Here is a 12,149-nt window from a genome sequence, read left to right as displayed (position 1 = left end):
GGGCCAGATACTATGGTGATTACGGTTATGTAAATACCTAGAGTGAGTTTAATTAAGTACCTCACTGTACTTAATTAAACTAATGGATACAAATATTTAATAACATTAAGGCTTTCAATTAAATACACAATAAGATTAAAAATTCTGATTCAAGGCTTACTTGCCCTTCTCCTCATCCACAAAAGCACAAACTATCTGGTTTTCAAAAGTTTTCAACACCAACAGATCCTGTTGAAGTCAACGGTCAAAAATTTGCTCAATGCATCCGAAAATCAGGCCACTTATTTTTCTCCCCTTGTCAATAGTGCAACACTGGACCATTACGACAATGGAATTCAGTGTAAATACACAACAGTGCGGGAGGGTGGGGGGGTACTGAATGTGTATGGAAAGATCGTAAACCATGTGGGATCATATAATTAAAAATGGTATTGTAATACATCGGGACACGGCCATTGTTTTGGCTGCACATACAACTTTTGGGGTGACATTTCCTGACTTTTGCAATGCTAATGTTCGCTTCCCTTCGTTGTGTAAAGTCAGTGTCCATCTGTTATTCAGGTGGCCTAATTATGGATTTAACTGGCTAACTTTAGATACCTAAGTTTGAAAGTGTGGACTTTATATGATACATTTGCTTCTTTCAAAGGCACATATTTCCAGAAATTTGTCAGTACCCTTAGAGTATACTTTTTTTTTCTGTCTAGCAGTGCAGACTTTCTTCAGTGCAATTTAGGGGACAATGCAGTTAATTGTGACGTGAACTTAACTGCACACTAAAATAGAGTATATGTACCAGTAAGCTGCCACTGTCATTCTCTGCAATATACATAGGCCTTAATTTTCAAAAGTGGCCACTGATTTTGGGTGCCTCAGGTTTTGGATGCTGAAACTGAGACTCCTAGAACAAAACTGCCATTGACTTCAGTCGGAGTTTACTCTGCATAAGAATTGAGTAAGGACTCTGGGATCTGGATTTGATCCAACTACATTAACAATCGTGTGCCTTTTGAATAATGAATTCCTAACATAGAACACGGATTACCGTTAATATTCACATCATCTGGCCAAATGGTTCCTTGGCGCTGCTATGGTGTGCACTAGTATTGTGGATAAATGGTAACAGGTGTAACTGTACATTCTAAGTCTTCAGTAATGAATGTATAATAAGAACCCGCATCTCTGCATGTGCTTCTTAAAAATTGGTAAATGCTCATTTCAGCTTTTTCTTTTTCATTTTAAATAATCATAGAATCATACAAATGTAAGGCTGGAAGGGACCCTGGGAAGTCATCTGCACTGAGACAGGACTGAGTAAACCTAGACCACCTCTGACAGGTGTTTGTCAAACTTGTTCTTAAAAACCTCCCATGATGGAGATGTCCACAACCTCCCTTGGAAGCCTATTCCAAAATTTAACTACCGTTAGAGTTAGCAAGTTTTCCCTAATGGCTAACTTAAATCTCCCTTGCTGCAGATGAAGCCCATTACTTCTTGTTCTATCTTCAATGGACATGGAGAACAATGTATTACCCTCCTCTTTAGACGATCCCTTAACATATTTGAAGACTGTTAGCAGGAAACCTTTTATCATTGTTGGTGCTCTCCTCTGCACTCTCCACTTTGTCTACATATTTCCTAAAGAGTGGTGCTCAGAATTGGATGCAGAACTCCAACTGAGGCCTCGCCAGAGCTGAATAGAGTGGGGCAGTTACCTCCCATGTCTTACATATAACACTCCTGTTAATACACCTCAGAATTATATTAACCTTTTCCGCAGCTGCATCAAATTGTTGACTTATATTCAATTTCTGAGCTGCTATAACTCCCAAATCCTTTTCAACAGTACTACCACCTAGTCAGTTGTTTTCCATTTGTGCATTTGATTTTTCCTTGCTACATGAAGTACTTTGCTTTGTTGAATTCAGACAAATTCTCCAATTTGTCAAGGTCATTTAGAATTCTATTCCTGTCCTGCAAAGTGTTTGCAACCCTCCCAGCTAGGTGTCATCTGCAAATTTTATAAGCATACTCGGTTCTCTGTTGTCCCAATCATTAATGAAAATATTGAATAGTACTGGACTCAGGACTGACCTCCTCTGCAGGACCCCACTAGATATGCCCTCTAAGTTAGACAGTAAATCACTGATAATTCCTCTTTGAGGAGGTCTTTCAACTAGTGGTGCACCCACTTTATAGTAATTTCATCTAGACTATATTGCTCTAATTTCTTAAGAGAATATCATGTGGGACTGTGTCAAAAGCCTTATTAAAATCAAGATATACCACAGCTACTGCTTCCTCTTATCCACCCGGCCAGTAACTCGGTCAAAGAAGGAAATTAGGTTGGTTTGGCAGGTGCTTTCAAATTGATTGTGTATTAATTTGTTGCAGTATCTTTCCAAGTATCAAAGCTAGGCTGACTGGTATATAATTTCCCACATACTCTATTCCCCTTTTTAAAGTTGTGTACTATGTTTTCCCTTCTCCAGTCTTCTTGGACTTCAACCCTCCATGAGTTCTCAAAGATCATTGCTAACAGTTCCGAGATTGCTTCAGCTAGTTACTTAAATTCCCTAGGAGGAATTTCATCAGGCCCAGCAAATTGAGGGAAGTGATTATTCCCCTCTATTCGGCACTGGTGAGGCCACACCTGCAGTATTGCGTCCAGTTTTGGTCCCCCCACTACAGAAGGGATGTGGACAAATTGAAGAGAGTCCAGTGGAGGGCACCAAAAATTATTAGAGGGCTGGGGCACATGACTTAAGAGAAGCTGAGGGAACTGAGGTTATTTAGTCTGCAGAAGAGAAGAGTGAGGGAGGTGGATTTGATAGCAGCCTTCAATTACCTGAAGTGGGGTTCCAAAGAGGATGGAGCTAGGCTGTTCTCAGTGGTGGCAGATGACAGAACAAGGACTAATGGTCTCAAGTTGCAGTGCGGGAGGTCTAGGTTGGATATTAGGAAACACTATTTCACTAGGAGGGTGGTGAAGCACTGGAATGGGTTACCTAGGGAGGTGGTGGAATCTCCATCCTTATAGGTTTCTAAGGCCCAGCTTGACAAAGCCCTGGCTGCGATGATTTAGTTGGGGATTGGTCCTGCTTTGAGCAGGGGGTTGGACTAGATGACCTCCTGAGGTCTCTTCCAACCCTAATCTTCTATGATTGTGTGATAGCGGGAGGGCAGAATTTCAATCTGAATGTTTCAATCAAGAACATTGTAGCAATAGAGGCATTCTGCTGCTGCTAGAAATAATGCATGATCTGGTAGTGCTTCCTTTTAATTAGCTTTAAAAGGTAAAGCTAGGATTGAATCATCATAGACTTGATTGTGATCTCACAGTGGTATAAATGAAAAGTTACACTAATGAAGTCATTGCAGTGACACAGATTTGTAATAGTGAGGGTGATTAATCGGTGGGAGTGGTGGATTCTTGAGCTCATGATGTCTTCAAATCAAGACAGGATGCCTTTCTGGAAGATGTGCTTTGATCAAACACCAGTTATTGCATTCAATACTGGGTGAAATTCTATGGCCTCTGATATACAAGAGGTCAGATAAAATGAACTAATGGTCCTTTCTGGCCTTAAAATATATGACACTAGTGTAATTCTGTGGCATGTGAGATTAGAATCCAGCTCTGTGTGCCTTTAGACATGATTCACAATTTATCTGGCATGTGGTGATTCACTTTTCATTCTTAATAGGAAAACTGTTGGCGTTTTCTGTTGTGGACCAAATGAAATCTCCAAGGTACTCCACAAATTGAGCAACAGCAGCAACTCCTACGGGACAAGGTTCGAATACAATAAAGAATCCTTCAGCTGAAAGTCTTGGGACTAACAGGACTCTATGGAAGAAAGAAGTGCAATTATTTTTTGTAAGACTTAAGAGTCAGAGCTTTGTACTAAGCAGATACAATATACCAAAGAGTAGCAGGTTTTCTTATTTATGATTATTTAAAATTCTGAAATAGGGACACAGCAGAGTACCAAGTCACATCAAGTGTTTATGCTCAAAGCCAAAAGATCTCAGAAAATATTTATGATGGTGGGGATGATTCATTTATCAGTCTGTAAATTAATTTAAAAAACGGAAACACACGGTTGCTTTTATAGCTGATTCAAGAACAATCCATGGAACATCTGAAATTTCTCCACTTCAGCTTGCTAACCTCAGTCCTCTAAAATTGGGATTGGTTAAACGAACACCAGATTGATCAGAATTAAAAGTGCTCTGCAAGACAGATGGTGCTCTTTACTGGCACACAAATGAAATGGCTTTGAAATGGAGAAGCTCCAGGCCAAAAATATTAGATGATTTAAATATTGGAAGTTGGGATTCTGTATGTAAAATATAAAAGTTTATTCTCCCTAGCCTACCTACATACTGGATAGCTGTCTGGTAGGGATATATATGGAGGGCTTACCCCAGTTTGATACTGAATGAGTTCACAAAAAGCGTATGACTTATGCACCTAGTGGGAATTGGATCAGGAAAAACAACTAGCAGGAGAAGGCAAGATAGGATATTTCTGCTATACCCCCAAGTCACCCTGGAAGTCACACTCACTTTGCACACACACACACACACACACACACACACACACACACACAAGGATGAATGAGTTCAAGCTGTCCTTTTTAGGTGCCTCTGCTGATGAGTTTACAGCTCACGTACTCCATAGTGACTCAAATTGACTTCAGCCTCTCAACTGACTTGAGTGCATTGATGCTGAATTACACCGATATAACTGAGAGGAGAATTGGGGCAGATGTGTCATTTGCATCACCATTTATAATATGGTAGGAATTAGCCTCAATTCTGTGACCCTTTAACTTGGGGTGTGCTAATGGAAGCCTTGGCCAGGTCTACAGGATTGTTGTTGTTTTTCTTTTCCCAGAGCTTCAGAACATGAGCTCTTTCTCCTACCGTCCATTTCCCAATCTGTACATAATAAGTGGGAGGAAATCAGAACCCACTGGTCCTGAGGAGCAACACTTACCATATCCCATTGCCTTGGTCTCTTTTATTTCTTCTTTAATGCCCCAGTTCTGTTTCCTCATAGTCAAGTTCTGCTCTGAGGATAAATAGGGCACTAAAGACGTACACAATCGGGGATCAGTATAGTTCCATTGATTTTAATAGAATGTCATTGATTTTGAGTGGATCTGGCCCTTAATCTTCACCCACACCTCAAGAGCATCACCTCTAGAATGTTTGTGGCATACCCTGAAGCAGGAGGGTCTCAGCGCCACTCATAACTGTGACTCTTCCATATGTTAGCACTTTGATTTAGTTTATGGCTTTCAACTCACCCTTTTTTATCACCTGGACTTTTTAATTTTCAGCATGCAGAAGTGGCCCTGCACTGGTGTCTGTTAATATCAATGTCTGTAATAAGAGGGGTGCATTCTTTCAGTAGCTCATATATTGGCTTGCTGCCTGTGTGACAAGTGAAAATGAGGTTGGTCTCGGCTTTTGCAGCTGCTGCTCAGGAGACACCATGACTGGAATAGTTGGTCTGAAGGGCCTTGGCAGAGAGGTGAGGAGAAAATTTCCTGGCACTTGTCTATGCCAAAGATAAACAAATGCCACCAGCCCCTGACTCTACTCAGTTTGAAGTAAATGGAAGGGGGAAAGTGGTTGTTTTCAGGTTGGCTGGGATTTGCAAAGGAGCCTAAAGGAGTTAGGTGCCCAAATCCCTTTGAAGTTCAGTGGCTGCCTAAATCCCACTCATTGATTTTTGGGCCTAATTCACTAAATGATTTGTAGATTAATAGAGTTTTAAGACAAGAAGGGACCATTATGGTCAGCTAGTCAGACCTTCTGTAGATAGTTACTGCAATGTAAAACTGCAGAATCAGACCCTTTATATTAATAATGAATATTTCTATTGCCATCTGTATTAGCTTAAAATTAAATGTAATACAATGCTGCCAGCAATCTGTACAGCGATGAGATATTGCCATGCACAGGGGGGGTTTTGTGGCTAGTTTATGACAAGTGATATCATAACTGCATCACCCCGTCTCAAAAAAGATATATTGGAATTGGAAAAGGTTCAGAAAAGGGCACCTAAAATGATTAGGGCTATGAAACAGCTTCTATATGAGGAAAGATTAATAAGTTTGGGACTTTTCAGCTTAAAAAAGAAAGGACTAAGGGGGGATATGATAGAGGTCTATACAATCATGACTGGTGTGGAGAACGAAATAATAAAGTGTTATTTACTCCTTCTCATAACACAAGAACTAGGAGTCACCAAATGAAATTAATAGGCAGCAGGTTTAAAACAAAAGGAAGTATTTCGTCACACAATGCACAGTCAGCCTGTGGAACTCTTTACCAGAGGACGTTGTGAAGGCCTAGACTATAACAACAGGGTTCCAAAAAAAGAACTAGATAAGTTCATGGAGGACAGGTCCATCAGTGACTGTTAGCCAGGATGGGCAGGGATGGTGTCCCTAGTCTCTGTTTGCCAGAAGTTGGGAATGGGTAACAGAGGATGGATCATTTGATGATTATCTGTTCTGTTCATTTCCTCTGGGGCACCTGGCATTGGTCACTGTCGGAAAACAGGATACTGGGCTAGATAGACCATTGGTCTGACTCAGTATGGCCGTTCTTATGTTCTTATTTGTTAACCAGTGAGTCTCAAACTTTTTTACTGGTGACCTCTTTCACATTGCAAGCCTCTGAGTGCAACCCTCTAATAAATTAAACACCCTTTTAAATATATTTAACACCATTATAAATGCTGGAGGCATTTGGGGTGGAGGTTGACAGCTCATGACCCCCCCATGTAATGACCTCACAACCCCCTGAGGGGTCCCGACCCCCAGTTTGAGAATCCCTGTGTTAACCACAAGTGCAGATATAATGATCTTTATTCTGTTGCTTTAGCTTCTCTAGCAACTACCTATAAAAATGTTTATGGTTGCTTGCTTTCTCTCTGGTATATAGCTGTTCTGTTAACATACAAAGAGCAAACACTTTTCTAGGTTGTATAGCTTGACACAACTCAAATATAAGTGATGCCTTATAACTAAAAGAATAATGAACTCTCCTCTTAATCCAAATGATAGGAGGAGCTGGTACTGTCCTTATGAATTTTAGAAGACTAGTATATAGCTAGGGAGGGTTGACAGAACAGGGGATAAATAGTTAGAACCCTTGGCTTCAACTTCCATTTAAGGCATTGGCTTTTCTGATCTTGGGGGCCATCACTTTGCCTTCCTGTATCTTAGTTTGCCCATCTATAAAATGGGATTAATACCATCTACCTCAGAGGGGTTTTGTTAGGCTTACTTGATGTTTTTGAACCACTTTGGCAGTGCTACAACAAAAGTTGCTTTTGTCTTTATTTGCATTATTATTTTTTGTGGTGCTCTGAATCCTGGATCTTTCAGAATTGCTCAGGTCTGAGTACTCTCTCTACATTGTGGAGTGAATTGAAGAGGCTCAAAGCCTGAATTACTTTGCTTTCCTTGAGGCATGCTTTTTACAGCAGCAAAAAGATTAAGAGCTGGGGATTTTGACACTGAAATCTTGCCTTGTTGACTTCAGTAGCAGCAAATGTTATTGACAAATAGACCCTTCTGGAGGCTGCACTACACGCAGTGCTTTTGAGTGTACAGACTGGCAAAAAAACAGTGTAGTGCCCTTCTACTACACAGCATTTTCACCCCTAGACAAAGAAGATAGAAAAATAAATGCCAGGAAAGTGAGTGCTTAATTCCACATTTACAGATCAACCAGATTTACATAACTGAACGTCTCTTTGCGCTTTGAAACTTGCCATATAAGCCAGGCCATCAGGAACTCCATACTGTTAGGGAGAATTCCTCTGGGTATTGTACCATTTCTTGCTTGATACTACACAAAGGTTTTTACAGGAGGTGCCTTTCTCTGCCTTATGTGTCACCAATCTTTCAGTGCTTTTATTTTTGTGCATTGAAAATGGCACGAACTCCTCTCATCCCATGATTGAAGCCACCCCCACTGTCTTGTGTGACATTCTGCCCTCTCTAACAACCCCTGAGGAGTTGGACTTGGTGCAGGAGACTAGTGCAGCATTTACGTTGGCGGGTGCTGACTCTGACAAGCAGTCACAGTAAAGTCATTGGGACTACTCATGTGAGTAAGTGCTTGCCATTTGGCACTAAGGATTGCATAACTGAGCCTGAATGGAGACAATTGGGGACTGGGTAGGGTTGGCAAAGGATGATATCCATTCCCACCATTTGCAGGCACATTCCTGAGTTGCACTGCCACACCTCTGGGGCCATTATTTCAGTCCATGTGCTGGTAGAAAGTGCTGCTTCTTCTACAGGAGAATTAGGGTTGTAGGATCTGGATAGTCAATGTCCTATGGCCCCTTTCTTGGCCTTCCCATAAATCTCCCTTTGCAGCAGCCTATTTGGGGCCAGCATGGAGACCCCTTCTATAGCACACAGGATGTGCAGCTGCACATGCCATCTCCACCACAATCCCACTACGTACGTTTTGTAGTGATCCTTGCGTGTGGGCTTTTTGCAGCATGGCTGAGTTTCAGCCCTCATGCTCAATGAGGTAAACCTCAGGGAGGGAGAAGCACCTAAGGTCAACATTGGCATAAGAACAAAGGGCTGTCAACCAGCCATGATTACATTCAGGCTGGAAATTAGAAGAAGGTTTCTCACCATCAGAGGAGTGAGGTTCTGGAACGGCCTCCCAATAAGAGAAGCTGGGGCAAGAAACCTAACTGGCTTTAAGATGGAAGTTGATAAATTTATGAACGGGATTATATGATGGGGTTTCCTGCAGTAGCAGGGGACTGGACTGGATGGCCTGGGAAGTCCCTTCCAGTCCTATGTTATGTTGATGATTTTCATGTCTCATGTTAGTAGACATGCCACACCAGAGGCCAGTTCTGATCTCATGCTGACATAACCCGTGGGCTTCACTGCAATACCTCTAGATTCACATCCAGCACAAACAAGAACAGAATTCATTCCAGGGCTTTAAATACTACTAGCATGTGAATGGGAGGAGAATGGCCGACTAGGAGTTGGCTGGGAAGGTGTAAATAGTGAGCATGACAGGCTGACTGCTTGGGAAGCTGTAATTCTATTCCCATTTAAAAAATACATCACAGGAGTAATGGTTTAGGAAGAGGTTTGTTCTCCGAGCTAAAAACCCTGCATTCAGAGAGAGCCAGCCCACCGGGCTGTGGTTTTAAACAGTAAGACATTGTTTGAAGAAGCCTGCAGGAGGCTAACAAGTTGATGCCAGTAGCAGGCAAGGAGTAAGAAGACACAGCTATTAAAAAGCAAGGTTTACTTGTAATGAAATAACTGGTATGAGGATTAATTTCTACCTCAGCTGAGCAGTTATTTCATATGCATATCAGCATGATTTAAGAAAAAGCTGGATCTGCTCCTCTGTAGATTATACATCCCATTTTACTACCATTTTTTTCACAGAGGCAATATTTTTAAAAGAGTAAAGATTGGAAGCTCATAAAAATATTTCAGGCTTGCAAGCTGAACTGACCTTTACTGTAATGGAAGTGCATCTTGCATGGGTACATATATTCCAACTGGAGAGTTTCCACCGTGCTCTGAATTTTAATATCAAGTCTGAATCTCCTCTTCTGCTGGTGGAAATCAAGAGTAATAACGTGCATTGGGGCTACTGTGAAGTTGCACTGGTGTAAGAGCATGTCACTAAGATGAGACTCTTTGGTCCCCAATATGAGCCTGATTTGTCAAGGAGCTGAGCAAATCCTGGAAGTTTTAAGGATTCTCCAGTAAAGCTGGGGGTGCTCAGTGCCATGAGTTGGTCAGAGTCGGCCCTACGACACCTTTCAGTGGCTCAACATGTGCAATGCATTGTCATACCCAAAGGTTTAAAGCAACAAAGGCCATTTCTTCAAGTGCTTATATTAATGTATGTTGATTAATAATTAATCACTATTGTATTATCACATTACCTACCTTGTAGCACTGAGGGGAGCAGTTACAGTATCACAGAAATCCATCACGTAATGTGCCAAGTACATTATGGCCCACTTCTGAACATCTGGGCTGGCTTAGACTTGCTGGGGCCCGGGGCCAAGGCCCAAGGTTTAGGTTACAGGCCCCCTGCCTGGGTGGAAGCCCTTGAGCTTTTGTCCCTCTGCCCAGGGTGGTGGGGTTCAGGGTCAGGCTTTGGAGCCCCCACCCAGGGCAGCGGGGCTCAGGTGGGCTCAGGCTTCCGTCCCCCTTCCTGGGGACTTGTAGTAATTTTTGTTGTCAGAAGGGGGTCTTGGTACAATGAAGTTTGAAAACCCCTGCTCTAGATACATACCATTATAATGGGGGAGGTGCGGAAAGCAACAAATCAAATGACAGCCTGGCTTTTAGCAGAGACCTTGAAAGTCTGAGCACAGGACCATGTCAAATTTCAATAAAATCACCCACACACAACATAAGTGCCTTCCTCTATGCCTCCTGTCAAAATCTTCCTATCCTCCAACCCTAGATGTACCCTTTTGCCTGGTGATTTGTAATATTCTGACCCAGGGCAGGGGGAGAAGCCATGAGAAGATCCTGAAGCTGCGGGTAAATGGTGTCATAATATATTAATCCAAAGATCCTTCAAGAAAAAGCTCTAGCTAGAGGGGAGGGAGGAAGGATATTTTCCTCAAATGGAGTAGATAGGAAATATTTAGAGCCAGGGAGCAGCCACGATGCAGAAGGGAAATTTTCCCTGGTTTACCAGAACCCATAGGAATCATTCCCATTGTCAAATAAGGTGCAGATATATTATCGCAATGATTCTGAACTAATGGTTGCAAAGAAAAACCCTTCCTATGCAAAAATCAGAGTAAAAATACTGGCACTCAGAGGAAATCTGTAATAATTTGTTAAATGCCTTAGAAGTATGTAGTACATTTGAAATACAAATACCACTGGCTATTTCTAATTTACAATTTTTAAAAGGCCGTATCAGCTTTTGTCTTTACTGCATTTTATTTTTCGGAGTGCAATGCTTTTTTAACTGCTTCACAGCCACTCCCTGTTTGCAAGCACAGTCCTTCACTCCAAGTGGCACTGACGGTTTGATAAATAAATCTTGGGTTAGTTGCTGTTGACCCTAGGTAAGGACAGACTTGAAAATGAGAAGCAGTGTTCCGTAAATGTCTACTGTACATAGCAACACTGAGGGGGGAAAAGCTGTTGCATTACTTCTGGTGCACCAGTAGCACATTACAATTCTGTCATTGCAAGGTCACATTGTTAGTCTGATACTCCTCCACCCCTGGGGAAGAATTTTAGAAGAGAAAGAGAGTGAGAACCTTCGTTTCACACTGTAGTAATGTAGCCAAGAATATATTCATCTATATCAGAGCATTTATTTCAGTTTTGAAATACTGCATCATTTCTTTCAGTGATGAAGAATCCTCTCCTGGTTCCGAGTAGAGTTGTTTGCATGTTCAAAATGTAACACTTGCTTTGAACAGAATAAATAAAGCATCCCAGCATTGCCTTCTCCCACTAATAATCCCACGGAAAGGCAAAAGACCAGATAGCACATGTAATGAGTGGAATGTGTCCTGAGTTGCACTCAGTGCAGTGTGGTTAGGAATGCTGCACAGCATTCTCTGTGAACTCCCAGGCAGAGGCAAGATATAGACAGAGGGGAACCAGCCGTTTGAAAGAGGAACACAGCAGCGGTGTGAGTAAAGTGGGTCAGGAATTTAAAAAAAAATGTTTTTCTTCGGAAAATGTTGAATTATCAAAACTAAAACTGTGAGCGGAAGTTGTTTTGGGTTTTGACAACAATTTCCTCAGGACCAGGCTGGAAATTCACATAAGGTGGAAAGAGAGGCCACCCCAGAATAGTCAAGAGCCCATTGGTTAAGCACTACCTCTGCCCCATAACAACACAAGGTTCCATTATTTCTCCCTCTCCTAAAGTGCATTTTATTCAAACTGACCTGTGGAAACACCATCTCAGCTCCAAGTTTACATATGTTCCCAGCTGAAACACTGGGTTAAAAAAGTAGGCATTTCCAAAGGAATGTAAGGAACCTATAGTGGGATTATCAAAAGCACCTAGGCACCTGTCTTTCCTGTATATTTTGATCTTAATTGTTACTCTAAGGGCTGAATTCTCTTGTT

General features: G+C 41.7%; 1 protein-coding gene across 1 annotated transcript in view; it reads left to right on the top strand.

Moving 5' to 3' along the window:
• Positions 1 to 10,831, top strand: part of NOX4 (NADPH oxidase 4) — a 166,274-nt gene extending 155,443 nt beyond the window's left edge. The window contains exon 18 of the mRNA XM_038415634.2: positions 3,708 to 10,831. Coding sequence (XP_038271562.1) covers positions 3,708 to 3,828 — 121 coding nt within the window. The 3' untranslated portion in view covers positions 3,829 to 10,831. The remainder of the gene's footprint in view (positions 1 to 3,707) is intronic.
• The last annotated feature ends 1,318 nt before the right edge of the window (positions 10,832 to 12,149 follow it).

The sequence above is a fragment of the Dermochelys coriacea genome, chromosome 1 (assembly GCF_009764565.3).
Source record: "Dermochelys coriacea isolate rDerCor1 chromosome 1, rDerCor1.pri.v4, whole genome shotgun sequence".
Lineage (NCBI taxonomy): Eukaryota > Metazoa > Chordata > Testudines > Dermochelyidae > Dermochelys > Dermochelys coriacea.
This window is presented reverse-complemented; position numbering and strand designations above follow the sequence as displayed.